Source organism: Lampris incognitus, chromosome 4 (genome assembly GCF_029633865.1).
Source record: "Lampris incognitus isolate fLamInc1 chromosome 4, fLamInc1.hap2, whole genome shotgun sequence".
Classification (NCBI taxonomy): Eukaryota; Metazoa; Chordata; class Actinopteri; order Lampriformes; family Lampridae; genus Lampris; species Lampris incognitus.
Window position 1 is genome coordinate 66704490 of NC_079214.1, and position 27750 is coordinate 66732239.

The window sequence follows — 27750 nt, forward strand, 5'->3', positions numbered from 1 at the left end:
GCAAACTTCGCTTCCGCCTTGGCGAACCATGGCGTTGCCGATTACTCCCAGAACTCCGGCAATTTGAGAGAAACCGCGTTGATTTCGTCAACCATGTTCGTTGGAAAGATTGTCTCTGATAACTACCAAGAGACAAACGTCGGGGTCACCAGTGTAGAGGGGCTCAAGCAGGAGTCGTGACCACTTTCTCTTTCGGCTACACAACGTGCACCATTTATTCCTTCCACCATTACAACAACAACCCAAAAAACCCGCGCAGCGGAAGTGCGTCACTGCAAACCCGAACCGAGGAAACAGCAGCTGTAAACAAACGTTCCTACGAGCTCAATAAGGGGAGTTATGTAGCCCCATAACCACGACAAGAGGACCATTTCTGTCTGTGAGTCTCTCCCCTCTTTGTCCCGGTCTCACTTTGAACTATATGGAACCAGCAGTGGGTTTTGTAGACAAACAGAAGGACAATCATAGATACAGATTACACATTTGTGTCGGTTTTTCCGAGTTTCGTCGACTCGGTTGATATGTGACACACGTTGTGGACTAAAATTCGCAGTAATTCCGTCTCAAACCACCGAGTGTCGCTGTTTAACATGCTTTACCGTTTTGACGCCGACGGGGATTGTCCCTCCTTAGGTGCCGTAGTTGTAGGCAACATGGCGTCCGACGGCGACAGCGACGAGGATTTTGTAACTTATGGCGCCGCTTTAGAGCCGCTGGAAGAAGGTAACTCTCGTATTTATTTGTTTAAAGTTATTTATATTTATTCGCTGGTTGTCCATTTAACAGGGACCGCGCACTATTAGACAGTCGCCATCACGATTAGCTACGAGCAAATCCGCGCCTGAACTGCCCGGGCTGAGGGTACGAGCACACAAAACACAACGTAACGACAACAACAATACACCGGATTTTAGTCCCGCAGGGTGTTAAAGACAGTCATTAGGACGTTGCCATGGCAACAGGCAATTATTGGCAAGTGCACGACTTTTGAACCCATGGTTTCAAGTAAGAAAATGGTGAAAGCTGATATATCTTGTGATGTAATGTCACACCACAACTAGTTTTAAATAATTGTCCCTCAAATATTTAGACCTGGGTTCGTGATCAGGTTCTGCGGGCAGGCTCATCGTCATTATCAGACGATCGAGTTGTGTGTCATGATCCGCGTATTTGATGCGGAATGGTGATGGACAGGTTGACGGGCGAGATCAGGCAGGAGTCCCCGTGGACTATGATGTTTTTGGATGACGTTGTGATCTGTAGTGAGAGTAGGGTGCAGGTGGAGGAGAGCCTGGAGAGGTGGAGGTATGCACTGGAGAGAAGAGGAATGAAAGTCAGTAGGAGCAATACAGAATACATATTAGTGAATGAGAGGGAGGACAGTGGAATGGTGAGGATGCAAGGAGTGGAGGTGATGAAGGTGTATGAGTTTAAATACTTGGGGTCAACTGTCCAAAGTGACGGGGAGTGCAGAAGAGAGGTGAAGAAGAGAGTGCAGGCAGGGTGGAGTGGGTGGAGAAGAGTGTCAGGAGTGATGTGTGACAGAAGGGTACCAGCAAGAGTTAAAGGGAAGGTTTACAAGATGGTAGTGAGGCCAGTTATGTTGTATGGTTTGGAGACAGTGGCACTGATGAAAAGACAGGAGGAGGAGCTGGAGGTGGCAGAGTTGAAGATGATAAGATTTCCACTGGGAGTGATGAAGAAGGACAGGATTAGGAACGAGTGTATTAGAGGGACAGCTCAGGTTGGACGGTTTGGAGACAAAGCAAGAGAGACAAGATGGAGATGGTTTGGACATGTGTGGAGGAGAGATGCTGGGTATATTGGGAGAAGGATGCTGAATATGGAGCTGCCAGGGAAGAGGAGAAGAGGAAGGCCAAAGAGGAGGTTTATGGATGTGGTGAGGGAGGACATGCAGGTGGCTGGTGTGACAGAGGAAGATGCAGAGGATAGGAAGAGATGGAAACAGGCGATCCGCTGTGGCGCCCCCTAACGGGAGCAGCTGAAAGTAGTAGTAGTAGTAGTAGCAGTAGTAGTAGTAGAAGAATTGTGTGTCGTGATTTGACGAAATTCAAATTTCATCCCGATTAAATACCACTGACAGATGATAAATGGTGAGATCAGTGCCCAGCCCAATTGTGTTCTGAGTCCGGGGTAAGCACATGTTGTCTTAGGGGTGACGGGACGAGATCATTAATGATTTCATACATCAGACACAGCTGAGAAGAATATAAAAATGTCAAAGGTCAAAAATTGGGTTTCTTTATAACGTTACAGTAATGACAGTCTTGTGGCTTTTTGTCTGTCTTCTTTAGCATCTTTGTTTTGATGCCTGCTGCATGAGTTTATATTTTGTGGACCAGACAGGGAAGCCATCTTACCCTCATCCTAACAAGGCTCTTTTGTGCCACATTTAGCATCTCTTGTAGTTTGTATGCCTCATATTCCATTAAAGTAGATCTTGGTTGATACATTTCCATTCAAAGTGAAGAAAATAAAAATAGCAACATGTTGTTTAATTGACTGTTCAACAATTTTTGGACTACCAACACAGTTTTACAAACAACGCTGCTTAATGAGACGAGTCGAAACTGGGAGGAAAAAAAAAACCTTTTGGCTTTTTGGCATCTTGTCAAATGAGCATAGCGTAAAGATCTGTCAACGTGTGAAGCAAAATAAAAGCTTTTATTCATCTGCATGAAGGCACAGTGAGTTAACCATAATGTGGGTTGAAGAAGTTGTGGTTTCTTTTACAGATGAGCCGTTGAGGAAGCCCTTGCCGGTACACGAGCAGACGGTGAAGGATGAGAAGGGCCGCTATCAGAGGTTCCATGGCGCCTTCACCGGAGGCTTCTCCGCTGGATATTTCAACACTGTGGGCTCAAAGGAAGGTTTGTGATGGACAGACGATGTATTCTTCATTAAAACATGAAGTGCTGTCCTGTGGGACTGATGTATAGAGAGACAGAACAGATCAGTCACTTTCTGGATCTGGATTTGGGTCCGAGTCTTTCTCTCCTAATGCTTTGTTGGGTTTCAACAAATATAGACCATGTAATCCCATTTGAGATGGATGTATATGTGGTAGGAAAAAATAAGTGTGTTACTACACCCATACAGTAAGAGCTTTTAAAGCGGCTGTAGACAACTTTTGACCTTTCTACCTCCACCCCCCCCCTTCCAAGTGGTGTTATTGTTTGTGCTGCTGCCGCAAAGACAACTGGATCGCTTTCCATGTACTAGCAACCTGGCTACTGTCCAAAGCAAGAAACAGCCCATAAGAATGCCAATTTGAACTAGAAACCCCGATCTCAGTGCCATGATAAGGGCACAGTATCTGGTAGTAACATCTGGTAATATCTGGTAGTAATATTAATATGTAGGCAGGTTGTGTTACTTACTGATCCAGTAGAAAGAATACCGACTGAATGCCGGTTTGGAACCCTCTCAAGTCGCGGGTGTTGTATCGAACTCTGTTTCCCTGTCGAGATCTGTGTCCCCCGAGGCAGAGTTTGATACAACAACAGGACGCTTGATGAACCTTAACCTAATCTTAACCTAACCCACTAACAAAAACAGTATCCTCTTCCTATTTTGGTTGTGCAGTGGTTGAGCCACTTGCTTTATGCCATAAATTGAGCCTTCATTTTCCCGCAACATCGTACCTGGCGGCAGACAGAATTGCATAGTGAAAGCAAGGCTTTTAGGGAACCGATCTAAACACCAATGGTGTCATTATTCTGTAGTCCTTCTTCTTTCGACTGCTCCCATTAGGGGTAGCCAACACGAATCGTCCGTTTCCATCTCTTCCTGTCCTCTATGTCTTCCTCTGTCACGCTAACCACCTGCATGTCCTCCTTCACCACATCCATAAACCTCCTCTTTGGCCTTCCTCTTCTCCTCTTCCCTGGCAGCTCCATATTCAGCATCCTTCTCCCAACATACCCAGCATCTCTCCTCCACACATGTCCAAACCATCTCCATCTTGCCTCTCTTGCTTTGTCCCCAAACCGTCCAACCTGAGCTGTCCCTCTAATATACTCGTTCCTAATCCTGTCCTTCTTCATCACTCCCAATGAAAATCTTAGAAGAGATTAGACAAGATTGAGATGGCTTGGACATGTGTGGAGGAGAGATGCTGGGTATATTGGGAGAAGGATGCTGAATATGGAGCTGCCAGGGAAGAGGAGAAGAGGAAGGCCAAAGAGGAGGTTTATGGATGTGGTGAGGGAGGACATGCAGGTGGCTGGTGTGACAGAGGAAGATGCAGAGGACAGGAAGAGATGGAGACGGGTGATCCGCTGTGGCGGCCCCTAACGGGAGCAGCCGAAAGTAGTAGTGGATATCTGATTAGGGAAAGGGTTTACGCCGGATGCCCTTCCTGACGCAACCCTCCCCATTTATCCGGGCTTGGGACCAGCACTAAGAATGTACTGGCTTGTGCGTCCCCAGTGGCTGGGTTGTTATTATTATTATTATGCTATAGCCATTACACTGTGCAATCAACATGTACATATTAATAATAGGTTAAAGCAGAAGAGTTGGTTGCCGCTGCTTTAGCTACATGTTTCATGTACTGGTGAAGAAGTTACCAGCAGCCTGTGTGAGCTGTTCTACAGACAGCTCACACTGCTTGACAACTTCCCGCGGCTTCGTTGTTGACTCGCATATATGCCAACCACATAAAACACAACCTTTTCCCACACCAAGTAGTTCTTTTCCAGTTTGTCGTCAAAGTCAACATGTTGTTCTCCTTTCAGGATGGACCCCATCAACCTTTGTGTCGTCGCGGCAACAGAAAGCTGAGAAACAAGATGCGAGGCCTGAGGATTTCATGGATGAAGAGGTGTGGTTGTCGTGATTAGAAACACTCTTTCATGAGTTCAGATGGATAGTTCACCTTTTTTTCTTCCAATTGTACTTGGCCAATTACCCCACTCCTCCGAGCCGTCCCGGTCGCTGCTCCACCCCCTCTGCCGATCCGGGGAGGGCTTCAGACTACCACATGTCTTCTCCCATACATGTGGAGTCACCAGCCCCTTCTTTTCACCTGACAGTGAGGAGTTTCACCGGGGGGATGTAGTGTGTGGGAAGATCACACTGTTCCCCCTACCCCCCCCCCCCCGAACAGGCACCCCGACCGACCAGAGGAGGCGCTAGTGCAGCAACCAGAACACATAACCACATCCGGCTTCCCACCCACAGACAACAGACATAGCCAATTGTGTCTGTAGGTACGCCCGACCAAGCCGGCGGTAACACGGGGATTCGAACCGGCGATCCCCGTGTTGATAGGCAACGGAATAGACTGCCACACTACCCAGACGCCCTAGTTCACCTTATTTTAATGACACATTCAACCTGAGAGGCAGAGAGAGATGGACAGAAAGCTAGACAGTTGGACCTACAGACTGACTGACAGATGGATAGGTGAGCAGATGTAAAGATGCAACACACTGTACGGCCCCCAGTAAAAAACAATCATTCCTATATACATTTTATTTGCTGTTTGTCTGAAACAGTATCGCCATAGGTTTCAGTAAGTTAAACTAAATTTTCCAGAGTCCAGCTTGAAGGTTTATTTTAATGTGCTAAATAAATGACCGTTAGCATTGCTGATGGGTCCTGGTGATTCAGTTTGGCATTCTCTTACTTGCGGTTCAGGACTTGGGCGAGCATGGCATCGCTCCCAAAGAGATCACCACCAGCGAGGAGTTTTTCTCCAGCCGCAGGGATCGCATCCGGGACAAGGCCCGAGCCATTTCCTCCCTGTCCGCACCCATTCCTGGAGACTCGCTGCTGGAGGAGCTGATCGCACCGGCGAGGTTAGAGACCACAACCACCTCATTCACCTAGTGTGGTCTTTTTATAGTGCTACCACACACACAGACAGTGCAGACACTAGTGGTGGGACAATACTGGATCAAATCCCGAATCGTTCGATACGGTCGTCACGGTTCGAGATGCTCCCTGTTTCATGAGGTCATGTGGTATTAACTCTAGAACGACCGGGATTTCACTCCTACCTAAAGCCACCATGGGCGGTCACAATGACCGCTGGTTTTTAAACTCTGTATTCTGTCCAGATAAATACCCAGTTGAGATATTAATGCATTACATATGTCAGTATGTCTGTTATGAAACAACTGACACCAAAATTAACATTTTAACAACTTAAATACTGTAGCGAATTCAGGGAGTAGCCGGGAACCGCCGCAGCCGGGACACAAACCCGGGTCTCCCGCACCATGGGCGACTACGTCAACCAGTCGACTAAAGTGTCGGACCCGTTAGCCAACGGGCTAGCAAGTCTACACATCCGCGATCGTTACAATACTATTTTTCACACCGTTTAAAATGGCCGCTGTCCAATGCCTGTAAATACTGCAACGCGTCGGTGGTAGTCATGGTGCATCTGTAACGGCGTCTGTACCCACACATGTTGGCAATAATACCCGGAAAACACAACGGACAGCACATGACATGTAAAAAAAGAACTGAACGTTGTGAAGGAAATCACGCAACCAACACACGTCATAAATATATGCAGTTCTAGGAGCATTCAGGGAGCGGCAGGTCTGTATCTTTTTTATTTCACAAAGTTCGTAAACCTTGAAAATCCACAATGGTCAAAATGACCACCACGGTCGTTCTAGTGGTTTTTAAAGTTCAAAGGTTTAAAGTAAAGCAGTTGCGTTACACAACAAGAAAAGATGGCACAACATGTTGTTAGAACCTCTGCACCTGCACTACATGTGAATACGTGTCTTGAGTCCAAATCCTGAGCCCGGAATCGTGAGACGTATCGAACCCTGAGATCTGTGACTCGTCCCACCCCTCACCGACACACATGAACAGGACATCTTACAGCCTAACATAGTAGTACTTGTACTAACATAGTTCTACTTTTACTTGTACTAACATAGTACTTCTTGGACTTGTACTAACATAGTACTACTTGTACTTGTACTAATGTAGTACTACTTGTATTTGTACTAAAATAGTACTACTTGTACTAACATAGTACTGCTTTTACCTGTACTAACATAGTACTACTTGTACTTGTACTAACATAGTACTACTTGTACTTGTGGCAGTCTTGCTTAGAGACACCTGCAGTGAGGGTTTCCTCCCTGCCGCCCCACAACACACACAGGATGCATGCACCATGTTGAAACTGGACAGCGTTAATCTGAATGTTGTTGATGAAGTCATAACCGTCTGATTGGGCAGGTCATCCATAGGGGTGGAGCTTCTGAGGAAGATGGGATGGAAGGATGGCCAGGGGGTGGGGCCTCGGGTCAAGAGGAAATCGAGCAGGCAGAACGCAGAATGCGGACGCAGGGTTTACGGCTGCGCTTCGGCCCCTGTTGGCTCGGAGGAGTCGGAGGTAGGTTGATCTAACAGAGCCTTCCCACTAACAGAGAGACTAATACATTCCTCCCTTCTCCCCTCCTTTCTTCTGTTGTGTGAAAAACGTGGCTGCAACTTTACCGTGGGTTTACAACATCTGTCAGTAGCCTGTCACATCTGACTTTGCTTAAGTCACCTGAGACTAGCTGCTGGATCTTCTTCTTCTTCTTCTTCTTCTTTTGGCTTGTTCCCTGTTTCCCAGGGGTCGCCACAGAGGATTTGATAGTTTCCATCGGTACCCTGTGAGGGCACAGCACCGATGGCGGTCCTGTCAATCTGCATAATGATTTGGGAAACGATACCGGACTCAAATGTGAGGTGTAATATGATCATGAATGTAGGCTGGTGCTTGTGCATTCAGGGGTTTGTACACCAGGAGGAGCCCTAATATCAACTCTGGTTTGTATCAGCAGCCACTGTAGGAGGATTCTTTAACACTAGAACAACCAAGGTGGTCATTTTGACCCCTTTGGAGTTTAATGAATTTATGGGGGGGGGGGGGAGAAACAGACCTGCCGCTCCGGGAATGCTCCTAAAATGGTGGCGTTAGGTAGGAGTGAAATCCCGGACGTTTTGGTGTTAATGGAACCAGAGGAGTCTCTGGAAACGGTGAGCAGACTGTGTTCCAGACTTTACCCCTGCTTATGTCAGTGTTCTTCAGGTGATCCTCAGCTTGTGTCTGTACAAGCGTTCATGGCCAACTCGTGGTGAGTTTTCATGACTTCGTGAAAGATAAACAACAGAAATGGTTCGCGACCAGCGGGTCGTACAGTAAATCTGCTGTGCTCCTACACGGTTGAGTTGCTCACCTGTTGATTTTGATGTCACATCAATGTGGTAAATTCAGTTTTTTTATAGTAAAGCAAGTGATCCCTTAAACTGCAAGCCAAGGCTCCAGCCACCTCGTAGTCATCTGCTGAAGATTCACTTTAGATGTTTAGAAATCGACAATAAAAGTTGATGAACATTGTTTGCACATGAAATGTTTAACGTCGGTTATTCCTCCTTATGTGTCCACAGCAGGAGGATGATGAGGAGTTCGCGCCAGAAAACGTGACCTTTGCCCCGAAGGACATCACGCCCATTGATTTCAACCCCAAAGTTGATGTCCATGGCCTAGGTTACCGTGGGCTGGACCCGGCCCAGGCCCTGCTGGGGGGAGGTTCTGGACAGGGACATGTGAACCTTTTCAGTGTGGACTCTGACAGAACCAGCAGACTGTTTGGAGACAAGAATCCCATACAAAGACGCAGGGGGGGTGTGGCCGGACAGGTAGTGGAGGGGATGGTGTGTGTGTGTGTGTGTGTGTGTGTGTGTGTGTGTGTGTGTGTGTGTGTGTGTGTGTGTGTGTGTGTGTGTACTTGTACTTCTATCTTTGTAAGAAACAATCAGAGCTTTTAACTGTCAGAGTGAGGACTTTCTTGCAAAGTGAGAACACTTTGGCCGGTCCTCTTTTCTTCATGGATCTATTTTTTTTGAGGGACGGGGATTTTTTCCCCGTTTTCTCCCCAATTGTATCCGGCCAATTACCCCACTCTTCCGAGCCATCCTGGTTGCTGCTCCACCCCCTCTGCCGATCCGGGGAGGGCTGCAGACTACCGCATGCCTCCTCCGATATGTGTGGGTTGCCAGCCACTTCTTTCACCTGACAGTGAGGAGTTTCACCAGGGGGACGTAGCATGTGGGAGGATCACACTATTTCCCCCCCGAACAGGTGCTCCAACCGACCAGAGGAGGCGCTAGTGCAGCGACCAGGACACATACCCACATCCGGCTTCCCACCCGCAGACACGGCCAATTGTGTCTGTAGGGACGCCTGACCAGGCCGGAGGTAACACTAGGATTCGAACCGCTGATCCCTGTGTTGGTATGCAATGGAATAGACCACTACGCTACCCGGACGCCCCATGGATCTCTTTTAAGATTATGATTTAGGTGTAGGGTTAAGTTTAAAATTAGGATTGGGCTAAGGTTCGGGTTAGGCGTGTAGTTCTGATGATTAAGGATAGGGTTAAGGGCTCGGGAATGACTGTAGTCAATGAGGGGTCCTCACAAAGATAGAAGTACAAGAATGTGTATGAGTGTGTGTTTTCGGGTGTGTATGTCATTGTGCATAGTCTTGTAAGGTTTTATGTGACACAATGATGCATAGAGATATATGTGTAAAAACCTCTATGGTTGTTAAGACCACGGCGGTTTTCTAGATAAATACATGATTTTATAATCAGCACTTCTAATATTAGCTGGCTAGCTAGCCTAGCATAGAAGAGATAAAGAGAACTGAGGTAACACTTGTGACTGTTGGCCATGGATGTGCTGCAGAAACCACTGGTCTGTAATTCTAGTGCTACCTGTGGCCTTTAACCCGTAGGCCTTTGGAGTTGGGGCCTTGGAGGATGATGATGAAGATGTTTACCACAGAGACAACATGTCCAACTATGATACAGTGCTGGGAGAGGAGTCGGGCGATGGGCTGTATGGATGGACTGCTCCACAACAGTACAGGAAGAACAAAGGTGATGTAATGTAGTTTAGCAAACTTAAAATCCGCCTGTCAATCTCCTGCTCCATCCTACGCTCAATCGTGAACAAGACCCCAAGATACTTGAACTCTTTCGCTTGAGGCAACAACTCATCCCCAACCCGGAGGGAGCAATCCACCATTTTCCGGTAGAGAACCATGGCCTCAGACTTGGAGGTGCTGACCCTCATCCCGTTTACAATCCAATGTCACTAAAGATGATGGCAAAGGATTTGTGGGTTAACTCGTCAAAATGTGGTCAAATGTTAGTGTATTTACCACTGACGGCCACAGAGATCCCTAATGAGCAAAACACTTACACAGTGGGACTTTAATTAGTAAATGTAGGACATAAGACAGTTATCACGGTTTTATAAAGGTATGATAAGGTATATCTAGTGCAAAGACAGTGGTCACTGTTCATTCTTATCGATTATGAAACAATGATAATGTTAAACCCATCCATAGGCGGTGGTCTGAAAATTGGTCGAGTCTCTACATAGAGGCCAGGGTTGAATCTTATGGATAATGGGTGGGGTCAGAGAACAAGAATAGGCTCCTGCTCCCCACAGCTGTTGGGTCTCAGCACTGGTCATATACCAACACCGTTTTCTTGCATTTGTCTGTTTGTTTGATGTTCAGCTACTGAATGATCCTTTCTCCACTCAGGCCAAAGCAGAGACGCCTCTTACCTGGGAAAAATTCTGCAGGGCTTCAGGTTGGCATCTAAACCTGCTGAAGAAAAAACAGTAGGTCACATTCTCTCCCTCTGTCTTACTATGAGCCAGAGAATGCTTTCAGAGGATGGCTGATAATGTACCTCCCTCCCCCTCTCTCTCTCTCTCTCTCTCTCTCTCTCTCTCTCTCTCTCTCTCTCTCTCTCTCTCTCTCTCTCTCTCTCTTTCTTTCTCTTTCTCTCTCTGAGTGCATGCTGAGAGTGGAAGATGGTGAGAGTAGGTGCGCGTTTCAGCGTGGGTGTGTTTTCTATCCTTTCTATCTTTTGTTGTTTATCTTGGGTTTTGTATTTTGACAGGTTTATCATCGTAGTGGTATGAAAGTAGGATGAATACTGGAGTGGTTCATTTTCTGGATAGTGTTGCTGAAGTTAACGTGGTTGTTGAGCAAGCTGTGGCGATAAAAGACACATTTCCCTGGTTAATCTGGCCAAAAAGACCATTTTGTCCAAAGTCTCTCCGTTCATTAGCAATGAACTTTTGCAGCGAGACCTGGCGAGACACGGACAATTAATGTCCCCTATAAAACTGAGTCCTCTGGGCTGTAAATCTCCACATTTAAAACATGTTGTGTCCTTCAGAAGGCAGGTCTTCGTGGTTCTGAAGAACACCGAGGAGTTAAATTTGATGTTGAAGTTCAGAGTAGGTGGTTTTGACGACACTGTTTGTGTATCTGTGGAGAAAATGAAATGTTTTGGCTGTGGAATGGAGGGTCACCTCATCCGTTCCTGTCCAGAGAAACCAACTAGTGAGTCAAATGATGGTGAGACTGCAGCACAGACAGAGCCCTGAGCAAACTGGGACTGCAGCACCGAGCTCAAAGCAGGAAAAACCACAGCAGGAAAAAGCACAGAGTTCACAACAGAGTGAAGCTGAGTTTCATGCTCCTGCCTTTGTTGCACAAACTTGGATCTGACCTTCAGGGTATAACTATTCCAGGTTGTACTGCACACCTTTAAAACTGTCAGCCTATGTGGATGATTTGGCAATTCTGGTGAACAGTCAGCAGGATATTGACATGTTGGTGAGGGTTGTCATCCAGTTTGGCTTCATATCTTCAGCCAAAGTTAACTGGATCAAAAGTGAAGCTCTCAGTGTTGGAGGTGTACTGGAGAAGAAGCTCAGTTTGCCTGGGGGGTTGATTTGGAAGATAGGGGGTGTGTGAAATATTTAGGAGTGTTTTTTTTTAGGTGATCAATCTGTTCTTAAAAACTGGGGAAATGTTATTGAAAAGGTCAAAGGTCGTTTAGCAAGTGGAAGTGGATTTTAACCAAGATGTCCTACAGAGGTCGAGTCCTCATCACAAATAATTTGGTATCGCCCATTTTATGGCATCACCTGTCAGTCGTGACCCACATACACACCCACACACACACCAGACCTGCTGTCCAAGACCCAGGCTCTTCTTGTTAGCTCCTTTGCACTGGGTGCCTCAGAGTATGTTGTATTTGCTGAGGAATGAAGGAGGACAGGGCCTGATCCACCTGAGCAGCAGAGGCGCTACCTTCCATTTCCAGTTCCTACAAAGGTTTCTGTGCGGTCCTACTGATCTAGTGCGGAGGTCGCTGGCTTGTACCATTTTGAGACAACTAGGTGGACTGGGACTGAACAGATCTTTTTATTCTTTTTTTTTTATGGACTTAAAGCAGCTTAACATGAAGGAATTTCCTGAATTCTATAGTGGACTGTTTAATGTGTGGAACTTGTTAAAAAAAGAGAGATTGAGACAACACAACTCAATGTTCTGGCTGCTCCAGTCATATATGGCACCCGTCTCAGTGCAGTCAAGTAGGACCGACTCTGCTCAGGCGGTTCTGTGTGTCGAATGTGGTGACTCTGGGACATGTAGTTCAGCTTGCAGGTCCAAACATGGACAATGCAGCTCCTCTTGCCTCCCGGTTAGAGCTGAGATCGACTCGTGTTATCACTCCGTTGGAGAACACTTGGATGATGATGCTGTCTTCTTGTTTATAAAAATGGTAAAAACTTGTTTAAAAATAGATTTCTATTATTACAGACTGGAAAGTTTTTGCAGTGTGTTGTGTTATGAAAATGTCCTTTGCTGTGTTGTGGATGATGAGCGGATCTTTGGGAGTGTACTGAGATGATTTGGATTCTGTGACTCCTGTTACTGTGTTGGTTTTTATCATGTTTATTGTTGTTTTGTAACAGTTTTGAATTTTTTATTAAAGTATTGTTAAAAAAAATCTCTCACGCTCACTCTGCACAGTCAATACAAATTTAAACATTATATTATTCAGAAATAAGAAATACTACTGTGTCTCTGTCTCTCTCTCTGTCTCTCTCTCTCTGTGGCTCTGTCTCACTCTCTGAAGGTATTCCCTGCTCCTGTTCTGCCCAGAGACTATCGTCCGGTACATTACTTCCGGCCAGTAGTGGATATCTCAAATGTCAGTCCACTGGTGGCCCAGGCCCTACAGGCATCCCGGGGCCAGCTTCCCCAGGCCGGGGCCCCACAGGTCGGGCGCCACCAGCTGGACTCTGCTCAGAGGAGATCACTTCTTGGGGAAACAGCTCTTCAAGGTACCAACATGTCAACAAGTCACAATTTTTTGTGCTTAAAGGAAAGGGGTGGGCTGATTTCAGAGTGCATCTGAATACATTAAAAAATGCAACCATTCTCCTTTTATTTTTACTTTTCCTTAATTGTGCTTGGAACTGTTACAAAGGTTAAGGAAAAGATACAGTAGCAAAATGGAGTGGTTGTTAAACAGCTTGAGAGAGTGTCACCAGGCTGAATGACAGTGGAGAAAGACTAAACTTCAGCTTCACCATGAACTCTACAAGGATAGACTGAATAACTACAACAAGAATTTAAACAGGCCAGACAGTCTTTTTTCTCTAAAATCATTAATGAAATCTTTAACAATAGTTAAAAGTTAAAACAGAAGTCCTCCACGGTTGATTGACTTATTAATCCATCTCCAACCTCATCAGAGATGCTGTCCACTGTAAAATGTGAGCAATTCGCTACCTTCTTCAGCAACAAAATTATTGCCATTAGACACAGTACATTAGTGCCTCAAGGTCCAGAAATGAACCTTCAGAAATATCACTGGCGCCTGTCTCACTTTGACCCTCTAGACCAGTGTTTCCCAACCCAGTCCTCAAGGAACTGCTATCCTGCAGATTTTTTTTGCAACCCTGAATATGTACCTGTTTATAGTTATTCAACCAATCAGCAATGAATTATGTCAGACATTGCACACCTTGCATAATTAAGTGCTGTGAGATGATTGGTTGAGTAAGTACAAGCAGGGCTACCTATGCAGGGTTACAACGAAAATTTGCAGGATAGGGGTTCCTTGAGGACTGGGTTGGGAAACGCTGCTCTAGACCTTAAAAACTAGACAATATTATTGGGCAGCTCAGGTTCTCTACCTGCTGCTTGGAGCCTCTCCCTACCACATTTTTTAAAACAGTTTTTAATAGCTTAGGACCTGAGGTATTTGAAATTATGAGCTGCTCTCTTCAGTCAGGTGTATTTCCTGCAGCATCTAAAACAGCTGTCATTAAACCACTTCTGAAGCAGAGCAGCCTTGATGCGACAGTCACTGCCAACTATAGGCTTATCTCCAATTTACCATTCCACAGCAAAATATTTGAAATAAAACAATTAATCTTCAGCTTAATAACTATTTAACATCAAACAACCTTCTAGCAATTTATCAATCAGTTTGTCGATCTCACCATAGCACAGAAACAGCACTTATCAAAATTGTGAACAATCTGCATAAGAACACAGATTCTAATGAATTATCTGTTCTTGTGTTGCTGGATCTCAATGCCACTTTCGACACTGTTGACCATGATATTTTACTATAGAGATCAGAAAAATTGATCGACCTATCTGGCCCATTTCTGAACTGGTTTAGAACCTACCTACAGGACAGGCACTTCTTTGTGTCCATTGGAGACTTTGCCTCAGACAAACTGGATATTATGTGTGGGGTACCCCAAGGTTCGATTCTTGGACCATTACTATTTAATCTCTACATGCGCCCATTCGCACATGTTATACAGAATCACAAAACAAACTACAATAATGGTGCAATGATTCACAACCACACATATCCCTATCTCCTGATGACCTAGATCCCATACACCCCCTAACTCATTGTATTGATGATGTTAATCTATGGATGTCAGAGAACTTTGCACAATTGAACAAAGACAAAACAGAAATACTCATTTTTGGTGCAAAGACTCAGAGTCAGAGAATTGCGGCTTATCTCAGTTCTCTGTCTCTGGAGTGCAAAAGCAAAGCTAGAAATCTGGGTGTAATCATAGACGGTGATCAAAATTTTAAGAGCCATATCAATCATCTCACAAGAACAGCCTTCTGCCGTCTTAAAAACATTTCAAAACTAAGGGGCTTACTATCAAAATCAGACTCTGCGAAATTAACCCATGCACACGCCCTTTGATGGCCTGGCGGCCTGCTGCCCAGTGACTGCTGGGATAGGCTCTAGCATCCCCGCGACCCTAAGTAAGGATAAGCGGCTTGGATAATGGATGGAATAGATGGACTTATAACAAGTAGACTAGACTACTGTAATGGTCTATTTACCGACCTTCCAAAATCAGTTTTGTGGCAACTACAGTTAATTCAAAATGCAGCTGCACGTGTTCTCGCCGGAACTAAAAAGTATGAATACACGTGTTAAATCTCTGCATTGGCTCCCTGTCAAAACTAGAATCGAGTTTAAAATTCTGTTACTTGTATACAAAGCTCTAAATGGTCTTGCACCTCAGTATATAAAAGATGTGCTAATTAGATACAAACCAGCAAGAATTCTCCGGTCCAAAGGTGGTCCAGCGGTCTTTTAACCACCCCTCGTACTAACTCTAAAGGAGGGGAAGCCGCCTTTTGTATCTATGCCCCAAGTAGATGGAACGTCCTGCCTGAGGACCTGAGAGAGGCCCCCCACACTGAGCACTTTTAAAAGCAGATTAAAAACCTTACTTTTCAGAACAGCCAATGGCTAAGTTCTTGGTGTGTGTGTGTGTGTGTGTGTGAAAGTGTGTGTGTGGCTTGTATATTTTGATATTTGTATATTCTGCTCCGATTCCCATATAACTGCATTAACACCTGTTGATATGCATATTTATTTTCTACATTTGCACTTTTATGATTGTGTTTTATGGTGGAAATTATAAAAATGAGTTGGTCAAGAGCCTTGGTTGTCAATAAGTCATTTAGAAAAACATTTATTTAGAAAAGCAAGACAAAAACAGACTTTGCGCGCAAAGGGACAGTTTACAAAGAGTAAACCGTCACGTAAGAACAACTAGAAGAGAATGGTAAAGAAGAGAGCGCGTTGGCCCTGCTAAGCATTTTTATAGGCTATTCAACAAAGGGCATAGATGTGAGAGTGTGCAAATGGTCTGGGGGCTTCAGCGCAATCTGAATCTGAATGGCTAGGTGTAATCTCCGGATCTTCCGGGCGCAATCTGGCCAGGGATAGATAAGACAAAACTTTGTTGTGTTCGAAGGGGGTTATGTTAAGACGAAGGCCTTTGCTCTGTTCAAGTGGAGTATATTGATAACTAAATTTTTCCATCACAGTTTCGATTGTGTTGTCACTTCATGTAAAGCACATTGTGTCTCCTGTATATGAAATGTGCTATATAAATAAAGTGTGACTTGACTAGCATCTCTGTGAAATTAAATATTGTTTTAAAGGTGCATTAGTAATCGCTTAATCTTTTAAATGGATTAATTTTGTGGCTTAAAGCCATGCAAACACCCCTTAGAGTCCATTTATTCTTCCAGTACAACTTTGTTTCATTGAGGGTCATTTTATGGAAAAGTGATTATTCCAAGAACGAGGCTTGTGGTTCTCAAAAGGAACTGGTTAAACCAGTGCTTGTGTCAATTAGCTAATGTAATTACAAGTATTATTATAATGGTAATACAATATAACTACTATTCTTATTTTTGTGTCTGTATGTCAATCTCAGGGCCCAGCTCCATCATGGAACTGCTAAGTTCAGAGGATAGGGAGAGACTCACCAACCTCCGCCAGTCCTCCAACGACCGTCCATCCAATACCCTTCCCTCCACCACCGCTCAAAACTCCCATGGTGCCCCGGTTTCTGGCAGGGTGACAGCAGCCCAGACACATGCCTCTGCTCTGATGGCGTGGAGTGACCCCAGGGCCCTTGGCCCACAGGGCTCCCAGTCCTTCAGGCCATTTGAGAATAACCCCAGCAAGCAGGCACGCTATGACCAGTACCTCAGCAAACTGAAAATGGGAGACAAAGGTAGGCAGCCCTGGTCCAGATAACGAGGAAATGTTTTGGAAATGTAGTTCTGCTCTCTTATAAACAACACAGTGGTGTAGCGACTGAGTTACAGTGTAACTTTAGTTAATGGTCATGGAGAGTTTTGTGCCCTCGTATGATTATTTGGTTGTACAATACACCTTTAGAAGAGCATTGTCAGAAGATGGAGGAGACTCCATCAGGTGACTGCTGCTTAAAGACTCAACATTTGAACTGCATACTCATAGTTTTGAGAAGAAAATGTACTTTTTCTGGCTACTCGCATTTCTGTCTGTAGGGATGCCCAACCAAGGTGGCCTCATCGGCATCAAGATATTGGAAGTATTGGGGGCGTCCGGGTAGCGCAGTGGTCTATTCCGTTTCCTACTAACACAGGGATCGCCAGTTCGAATCCCTGTGTTACCTCCGGCTTGGTCGGGCATCCCTACAGACACAATTGGCCGTGTCTGTAGGGATGTAGCCGGATGTGGGTATGTGTCCTGTTCTCTACACTAGCGCCTCCTCTGGTCGGTCGGGGTGCCTGTTCGGGGGGGGTGTAGCGTGATCCTCCCACGTACTACATCCCCCTGGTGAAACTTCACTGTCAGGTGAAAATAAGTGGCTGGCGACTCCACATGTATTGGAGCAGGCATGTGGTAGTCTGCAGCCCTCCCTGGATCGGCAGAGGGGGTGGAGCAGTGACCGGGACAGCTCAGAAGAGTGGGGTAATTGGCCAGATACAACTGGGGGGGGGGGGAGGGTGAAAAAAATCAACGACAACAAAAAAAGGAAAGGAAAGCAGAAATGTTTTGGTGTCATGTCCTTGCCCTTCCTCAGACGCACTGGAGACGAGTCTGGACCGCAACATGACGGAGTGGGAGAGGAGCCGAGAGAGGGATGAGTTCAGCCGTGCAGCACTCCTCTACAAGCCAAGTGCCTCCTCACTCTCCTCTCGTTTCACCCGAGCCAAGCACGAGGAGGACAGTGACACCGTGGAGGTCAGCCGTGACGAGGAGGTGGGGAAACACAAAACCATCAGATATCCAACTGTGCCACAACCTGTCCTGGAATTTATAGTCACACACAGTAACATAGTTTTACACACCAGACTGTTAAATATCACACAGTACAAAACTGTGTTACACCTCAGAGTAAATAGAGTAACAGAATGTAATATCCTGTATCCACCCCAACATACCTACACCTCCGTAGATAGCTACACCACAGCGTGCCTCATCACGTTCCTGTCTGTCTTGTGCCGTCAGTGCTTCATCCCAACCGTTATCGTAATTATGCGTTTTGTGTAATGCTTTTAAAACCAAATGAACAATGTCCTTTGCAGTACATATAAAGACTGAAAAATGGGGGGTGTCTGGGTAGCGTAGCAGTGTATACCAACACGGGGATCACTGGTTTGAATCCCCGTGTTACTTCCAGCTTGGTCGGGCGTCCCTACAGACACAATTGGCAGCCGTGTCTGCGGGTTGGAAGCCGGATGTGGGTGTGTGTCCCGGTCGCTGCACTAGCGCCTTCTCTGGTCAGTCGGGGCACCTGTTTGGGGGGGGGGGGACTGGGGGGAATAGCGTGATCCTCCCACATGCTACGTCCCCCTGGTGAAACTCCTCACTGTCAGGTGAAAAGAAGCGGCTGGCGACTCCACATGTATGGGAGGAGGCATGTGGTAGTCTGCAGCCCTCCCCGGATCGGCAGAGGGGATGGAGCAGCGACTGGGACGGCTCAGAAGAGTGGGGTAATTGGCCAAGTACAATTGGGGAGAAAAAGGGATGGGGAGACAGAAAAACCAAGGAATGAGAACAGCTATGAAACTTGGCAGACAGACACAATTTTTTGGAAACATAATGTGACACCTAGCTCTAGACCAGTCCAAGACACGTTGACGTGTACGTTTACAACCTGTGGACGTGGCACACGTGTGGTGGTTGTGTGTGGTTAGCGTGTTGGCGTGACGTCACTGTGTCCTCCTCAGGGTGACGTGGACGATAAACAGGCTGCAGTGAAAATGAAGATGTTTGGAAAACTCACGAGGGAAACGTATGAGTGGCACCCGGACAAACTGCTCTGCAAGAGATTCAACATCCCTGACCCGTACCCTGGGTAAGACACACATCCACCAACACCACCCCCACCCCCCACACACGTACACTCACCTACATGATAAAATCTAGATAATAGAATCTGATGAACTAGGTGATAAAAACATTTTCAAATCAGCGTTACAGAGTGCTTAGCTGGGGCAGAACCAAAACTATAGGGAAGGGGCAGGCCAGTAGAGTTACTGACAGAGAAACAAGAACAAGATCACAAAAGATAAGAGGGTTGCCTTTTCATAGAGATGTACTGAAGAAGAAACTTTCAAGATGACACTGAGATTCTCAGACGGGGGGTTCTGTAAAGGCCTGAGCACAAAGACTCCATCGGCTTGTGTTGCTCATCAGAAATGGGAAACAGTGAGGAGAGCCCTATGCCTTGCTACTACTACTAGTACTACTTCTACTACTACTACTTTCGGCTGCTGCTGTTAGGGGGCGCCACAGCGGATCATCTGTTTCCATCTCTTCCTGTCCTCTGCATCTTCCTCTGTCACACCAGCCACCTGCATGTCCTCCCTCACCACATCCATAAACCTCCTCTTTGGCCTTCCTCTTTTCCTCTTCCCTGGCAGCTCCATATTCAGCATCCTTCTCCCAATATACCCATCATCTCTCTTCCACACATGTCCAAACCATCTCCATCTTGTCTCTCTTGCTTTGTCTCCAAACCGTCCAACCTGAGCGGTCCCTCTAATACACTCGTTCCTAATCCTGTCCTTCTTTGTCACTCCCCATGAAAATCTCAGCATCTTCAACTGCCACCTCCAGCTCCACCTCCTGTCTTTTCATCAGTGCCACCATCTCCAAACCATATAACATAGCTGGTCTCAGGTGTCCGGGTAGTGTAGCGGTCTATTTCGTTACCTACCAACACAGGGATCGCCGGTTCGAAGCCCCTTGTTACCTCCGGCTTGGTTGGGCGTCCCTCCAGACACAATTGGCCGTGTCTGCAGGTGGGAAGCGGGTGTGGGTATGTGTCCTGGTTGCTGCACTAGCGCCTCCTTTGGTCGGTCAGGGCGCCTGTTGGGGGGGGGGGGATAGCATGATCCTCCCACGCACTACGTCCCCCTGGTGAATGAAACTCTCACTGTGAAAAGAAGTGTCTGGCAACTCCACGAGAATCAGAGGAGACATGTGGTAGTGTGCAGCCCTCCCCAGAGCAGCAGAGGGGGTGGAGCAGCGACCGGGACAGCTCGGAAGAGTGGGGTAATTGGCCGGATACAACTGGGGAGAAAACATAGCTAGTCTCACTACCATTGTCTCACTACGCCTTGCAGAGTGGACAATTAAAAGGTCAGCAAGGTGCCAGAAACTACGGTGGTTTGAATGTTAAAAGTCAAACCTTGAAGTCACTTCTGGAGCTAGTAGGCAGCCAACGAAGCGAAGCTAAGGTGGGTGACATGTGGTCTCATCTCTTTGTGTTCATTCAAAGTATTGCTGCTGCATTTGTATCGCAGCAGTTGAGAGCGGAGTCGCAGGGTCAGTAGAGAGAGCTACGCTTGTCCAACCAGGAAGACAGGAAAGGTCAGCGGAGAATAAAAAGGATCTAATTTAAGAAATAGTCCTCAACTTGAGGCAACAAGAGGGAACAACCCTCCTTCCAAAAAAACATCAGAGCCAAATATTACTCTCAGATGTCTTACGGACAGTTTGACATTGTCCGATAGGCTACCAAGTCCTTCTCCAGTCAGGTTGATCATATAGATATACATGAATGTTGTGGTTACAACGTGATTTATGGGTTTTTTTCTGCATTATGCTTTGTCCAGAATGGAAACACTTTTCTTCACTCCACCTTTGTAATGCCCCATAGCCAATCTTCCGTGTGTTTGATCCCCAGGTCAGGGGTCATAGGAATGCCCAAGGTGAAGAGAGACAAATTTTCCGTATTCAACTTCCTGAATGTGGCAGAGAGTCCCACAACCAGCTCCTTTCAACAGACCACAGGTACGCTAACACTGAACCAGAGAGCACATCCAGATTCAACAGACAGGCGGCGCTGTTGCATGTACCTCAAAGCACTGACAACCCATTTACACCTGTAGTCTGTATCTGGTTAACGAAAAACATTAATACAAGGTGTAAACACACACATGATGCACTGGGATCGGAGTGTGATCAGCGGTGTCAGGATACCTCCGTCTGGCTCGCACCTTGATTAGGTCGTCATCACTGATACCATCTAGTCACTAAACTGAACCACTCCTACTGCCGTAAACCAGCCGCTGTCATGACATCACAACAGTTACACATACAGTTGCTGCAAAATTACTTTTTATGGCTTTCTTGAGTGATGTAAGTGAATCAGTATCTCCGATGGAAGACAGGCGTTCATTCCACAATATTGGGTCCAGGTGAGATAAGAGTCTGGATCTAGAACTCAGCCCTTTTGTAATGGACATAGGCATGAGCTTTGTAGAGGTAGAATGAAGAGGGTTAACAGGAGTGTACATGCTGATGTACACTCCTGATGTTGTTGATGAACCAGTGTAAAAATACAAAGAATGGAGAGACATGCACATCTTATCCGGTTGAAAACCCAGTAGTCAGTATCATTCTGGATTCTTCGTAAGTGGTTGGATTACATGGGTTGGGAGACCAGAGAGAAGTGTATCGCAAAAATATAACCGAGACATGACTAGAGTCTGGACCAGGAGCATACTCTAGCGTTTTTAATAATTACAGAACCAAAAGCAGAACAGAAACCGAGGAATGGGAGTACACACACCTTCCTGATAAATCCACAACCTTCATTTTGCTGAAACGGCTCTTTGGTGCCTGAAGGTTCTGGTGTGAGGAAATCACACAGACTGTGTTCACTTCTGGAAACATGTCTAGACCTCTTCAACTTCTCCTCCCACAGCGCCTCCGAAGACTTCAGAACCCGGCAGAAAGTCCAGATGGGATGCTCGGGGCCAGGAAGAGGATAAGAAGACGGACCCGCTCAGTGAGTTCCTGAGTGTGGCTCGGAACCAGGCGTCTGGAACGAAAGCATCCCTGCAGACAACCAAGACTTCCTCAACCACCTCACCCAGCTCTCCTGACAGGACCATCCCGGCCCCGCCACAACAGACCCAGGTAGAGTTCCTCAACATTTAAGGTCTTCAGTAGCTGGACATGAAATAAATATATATCTAAAACCGTCCTTTTAGAAGCCCACTACCAGGTCATGTTTCAACTGATAGACCCAAATAATACTGTAGCAAATTGGGGGGGCAGCCAGGAACCGCCGCAGCCGGGATGCAAACCTGGGCGTCCTGCACCACAGGCAACTACGTTAACCAGTCAACTACAGGGTCCAACCCATTACCCAAGGGCTAGCAAGTCTAGTCATTCATGATCGTTGCACTATCCCCCTCCTTCGGGAAGCGCATCCCCACTCTTCAGCATACCAGCTCCCTCACACCTCTGGGCGCACACACTTCCGATGGCCTCACGTTCTCGCCATCCCACTTCTGACACCAATGTAGCGAATTCGGGGAGGGGCAGCCAGGAACCACCGGACCGCAAACCCGGGTGTCCCACACCACAGACGACTACGTTAACCAGTCAACTAAAGGGTTCGACCCGTTTGCCAACAGCTAGCAAGTCTAGTCATTCGTGATCGTTACAATACTATCCTACAGAGTTGTGAGAACCAGGTCCAGCAAGCCAAAGTCCTAACCATGTATTTGCTCCACCCATGTACTAATCCACACCACTCTTGAGCAAGGTAGAGGAAACTAGTAAGGCTAAATCAGGTGGATAAGTGCATGTGTAGGGCAAATCCACGGTAAGGACTTGACTTGCTCAACCTGGTCTCCCAACTCTGCTGTCATATGTAGTAATAACAATCATAAAAGTTAGTGAATGTGAATGACTGTTGAGGAGGTCTGTATTTTCATGTGACTTATGTGAACATCACTATTACACATTCACATAAACTATCACATAAACTACAAAAAAACTACAAAACATATCTATCCAACATATCCACAAAAAATAAATAAATTCACTGTCCAAGAGAGTGAACGCCAGGATGACTGTCAGAACTGCCGGTCTGCATGGGCTAGCAGTTAGCTTAGCCTGCCCCGCTTCCACATTCTGTCAGACCGCCCTCGGTGTTTCCTCCTCGGGCACAGCTCCAGGCAGGGGCCGTAGTCCATGGGCCCACCGGATGCAGCAGACCAGGCTCCCCCAGCCGATCCAATGCCAGCTCTCCCAGCCAGCACCTTCCACACACCTCCCCACACTCCACACGACGACACCAAAAACACAGTCAAGGCTAGGTGAGGCCACCACCAGACCGCCCTCAGTGTTATTGGAACTTCCGGTCTGCATGGGCTAGCAGTTAGTTTAGCCTGCCCCGCTTCCGTGCCCCATCTCAGTATTGACATACTGTCCTGTCTCAATATTGTTCTCAGTAAGATGAAATGCCTCTGTTTACTGGCAGTATTATACTTAGGATGTGGTGTGAGTCTGTGGCGGCCAGTGCTCTCCTGTTTGGGGCAGCAGGTTGAGGGTAGCGGATGCAAACAGGCTCAATAAACTGATCCGCAAGGCCGGGGACATTGTGGGGGTGGAGCTGGACTCTCTGGCAGCGGTTTCTGGGAGGAGGATGCTGTTGAAGTTATGTGCCATCATGGACAATGTCTCCCACCCACTCCATGACATGCTGGTCAGGCACAGGAGTACTTTCAGTGATAGACTCCATCCATCCATCCATTATCCAAACCACCTATCCTGCTCTAAGGGTCGCAGGGATGCTGGAGCCTATCCCTGCAGTCATTGGGCGGCAGGTGGGGAGACACCCTGGACAGGACGCCAGGCCATCACAGGTCTCACACACACACCTAGGGACAATTGAGTATGGCTGAGTCACCTGACCTACATGTCTTTGGACTGTGGGAGGAAACCGGAGCACCCAGAGGAAACCCACGCAGACATGGGGAGAACATGTAAACTCCACACAGAGGACGGCCCAGGACGACCCCCAAGGTTGGACTACCCCGAGGCTCGAACCCAGGACCTTCTTGCTGTGAGGCGACAGCACTAACTACTGCACCGCCCTGCCGAAATGCACTACAGAGCGCCACAGGAGGTCATTCCTGCCTGTTTCCATCAAACTTTACAACTCCTCCCTCAGACTGTCAGACACTCTGAGTCAGTAGTCATTAGACTGGCCCTTCCTCTTGTTTTACCCTGCCGGGTGTCTGTTTGTGCTGTTTGTTTCATGCTGCAGTAGTACTGTATAGATAGGGTCTTATATACTGGAGCATGGTGCACGTATATTTACATATTTTATTCTTATTTCTATTTCTTGTTTTATCATCTGTTTCTATTTATTTCTATTTTCTTGTCTCTTGTTAGTTTTTCTTTACTAGAGCGTGAGTGTCTGTGATAGGACCCAGTTTCCCCTCGGGGATGGATAAAGTGTTCTGATTCTGATTCTGATTCTGATGTTACACACAGCACCTTTAAACAGATGGTGTTCCCTCTCCAGACAGAGGAGCCCACGCTTGACTCCAAGGATGAAGACGAAGAGGACACCAGGCCTCCTATGGATCTCTTCAAGGCCATTTTCGCCAGTTCCTCCGACGAGAAGTCCTCCTCTTCATCAGAGGGAGGAAGTGAAGATGAGGAGGATGAGAAGGAGGAAGATCAAGTTCAGGACAAGATAGGTTCACAGCTGCCAAGCCTGTTTACCAGCATGCCTACAGTGACCTCTACCTCCTCCAGCCAGCAAACTGGTAAAAAGACCTCTACAGAAACAGAAGTGGTGTTAGTCTTGTGTAGCGTTCTTCCTCAGTTCATCACTTGGTTTGTTATCAGCCTCGGTTCTACTTTGTGTTGAAAATGTGAATAGTGCTGATTAAAAGCAAGTGTATGTATGTTTTGTCATTCAATTTAAAGTGACGGTCCCTCCTGTGGTACAGCCAGCCTCTGCCGTGGCTCCACCCCCTCAGAACACAGCACAGGAAGAGGAGGAGTTTGGCCCCAAGCTGCCGCCCCCTTCGTCTTTTCTGAGTGAGTTGTCATAAATGAACTAAGCGTTGGTCGTTGGTCCTTGATTTAGGTCTGGGTGATATTGACCAAAAAAAAAAATCTAAATATTTATGAATGAGTATGTTGATCTTGATGGTGTGATGATATTTTGTGGGTAACTGGGAAGCCGGATGTGGGTGTGTGTCCTGGTCGCTGCACTAGCGCCTCCTCTGGTCAGTCGGGGTGTCTGTACGGTGGTGGGGGGGGGGGTAGCTTGATCCTCCCACACGCTACGCCCCCCTGGTGAGTGGCTATTGCCAGTTATGAGTGGTGTGTATGTAAGTCTTAGTGGGCTTATTATATTCAATTTGAATGTCGTGATGGAAATGAAAGCAGTTCAGGCGGTCTCTAAATGGACAGACTGACAGATTAACTGACTTGCTGCCTGTTCGTTGGAAGGAGATCAGTATCTGACTTTCAGTTTGTCTTTGATCCAGCTGGTGGAGTCCCGTTCTCCAGAAGCCCCCCCGCTAAGGAGGAGAAGCACAAGAGGAACAAGGACAAGCACAAAGCCAAGAAACAGCACAAACACAAGGAGAAAAAGGTGGAGGCAAATCTCCAAAAGTTTTTCAGCTCATTCCTCCTCAGACCCCTCATACCTCCTCAGATCCACTCTCACCTCCTCAAATCTCCTTCCACCTACTTAGAGCCCCTTTAACTCCTCAAATCCCCTCTCACCTCCCCAGATCCACTCTTACCTCTTCAAATATCCTCTCATCTCCTCAGATCCACTCTCACCTCCTCAAATGTCCAATCACCTCCTCAGATCCACTCTCACCTCCTCAAATGTCCACTCACCTCCTCAGATCCACTCTCACCTCCTCAAATGTCCACTCACCTCCTCAGATCCACTCTCACCTCCTCAAATATCTTCTCACCTCCTCAAATCCCCTCTCACCTCCCCAGATCCACTCTCGCCTCCTCAAATATCCTCTCACCCCCTCAAACGTCCCCTCACCTCATCAGGTCCATCCTCACTGCTGACTTTCTCTTGTCTCTCTGCAGAAGAAGAAGCACAAGAAGCACAAACACAAAGGCAAGCAGCAGAAGAAGAAGAAGAAGGAGGAGGCGTCGGACAGCAGCTCGGAGGAGAGCGGCGCAGACAAAGATGACGGGTCAGGGCAGGTGTCCGCAAAGGAGCTCTTGAGCAGGTCAGGGCTCGCAGGTCACAAAGACCCCGCTTTTTCTCGGCTGCTCTGCAGTCACGTACAGAGTTGTTCAGAGAATGTGATCACCAAGAACCGTAGCAAAGCTGGAACATCTACAGCTGAACAGTGCAGTAAAACTCAGGTCGTACTCAGGTACACGTGTGATACTTAGACTCATGCAGGGACTGTCAGCCTAGCTTACTGTGTCCTCTCCTGTAGTACTGCAAAAGGTACCTATGATAATTCAGGCTCCGCAGAAATAATGGAGACGCTCGTCCAGCCACAAACAGCTCATTTCTAAAGCAAAACTCAAATCTTCCTTACAAGTAATCGCATCGTCACACAAGCTGTGTGCGCACTTCAGCGGTATATGATGACAACAGGCCACGTGTAGAAACCCTAACCCTAACCTCATTACATCCAAATGAGTTATATCATGACAACAAAAATAACAACAAAGTAGAAGATATTACACACCACTCATGCGTGATGTTGTTGAGTCGGGGAATTCATGTGTCCAGCACGACAGAGGATCCTAACTGACTTTCCACTGGCATTGTTTCTGTGGTGGCGGCACGCCGCCGCCAAGTAATGCGAGTGTTAAGAGGTCGTGGTCATTTCACGTATTTCTGTGACATCATGTTGCTTCGGTCGCAAGACCGAATCTTCGAACCTGTCTCACAGCGCGACGCAGCACCACCGTTTTGGAGCCACGACCGAAGATATTGCCACGTTTAGTCATCTGTCGTCCGAGACGGCCCAAATCGCACCGTCTGTAGGAGGCGTAAGAGGGAGGTCACCATGCCACAGCAGCTTCGTAACTATAGAAGAAGACGGCTGAAGCAGCATTAGTGTAGGTAACTTGATCAGTGTGAAGCCAGGCTCTAACAGGGCTCGGTGCTCAGTGATCTACCCTGAAGGCTTAAAGAAGGAATTAAAATGAAGAGCAGTGAAGTCATGACAGATGAATAACAGATAAAGGACAAAATGAGCTTCAACTGGTTTTCAGCTCCTTTGCAAACAGTGTGTTGTTCTGTTACACTGGCTGTAACCCGATGGTTCCCAGTCTCGGGGCAGGGGGGGCAGCCCCGGGTGGTGTTGTAAGATGATTTCAGGGGGTTCTACAGTGATCTGTGGGACGTGAATAAATAATATTTCTGAAATATTATTGATTATTATTATCATTATGATCACAGTCATGTGTTTAGTGTTTGTCACAGTAAGTCTCTCTCCCACAGTATTTCTGGTCCGTCCGTTTAGCTCTTCACTGCAGCATGCGCAGGAGAAATAACTGCTAGAGACCCCGGTCTAACTGGTCCGTCCTTGTCCTTGCAGGTTAAAAACCCTGGGTTCCAAGCAGCTGTGGTGACGGAGCTGCTGTGTTTCCTCTGTGAGGAGAACCTGACAGACCGGCCCATCACCCGTCTCCCGTTTTAAACTGAATCAGTTGTGTTCCTTTTGAAAAATAAAACGTGTGTCTGGTCGACGTTGTGTGTTTGTTGACGCTGAGA

At 46.9% G+C, this 27750-nt stretch overlaps 1 protein-coding gene across 1 annotated transcript; it reads left to right on the top strand.

Moving 5' to 3' along the window:
* Positions 1–637: 637 nt before the first annotated feature.
* gpatch1 (G patch domain containing 1) lies at positions 638–27728 on the top strand. The gene is made up of 19 exons (XM_056278874.1): positions 638–723; positions 2757–2891; positions 4761–4846; positions 5665–5825; positions 7234–7390; positions 8434–8685; positions 9785–9929; positions 10604–10683; positions 13005–13212; positions 16654–16956; positions 17794–17972; positions 18944–19071; positions 20908–21014; positions 21931–22145; positions 24550–24796; positions 24960–25073; positions 25529–25635; positions 26097–26242; positions 27575–27728. The coding sequence occupies exons 1-19, from the start codon at positions 654–656 to the stop codon at positions 27606–27608; spliced, it is 2874 nt and encodes a 957-aa protein (XP_056134849.1). The 5' UTR covers positions 638–653; the 3' UTR covers positions 27609–27728.
* Positions 27729–27750: the final 22 nt, after the last annotated feature.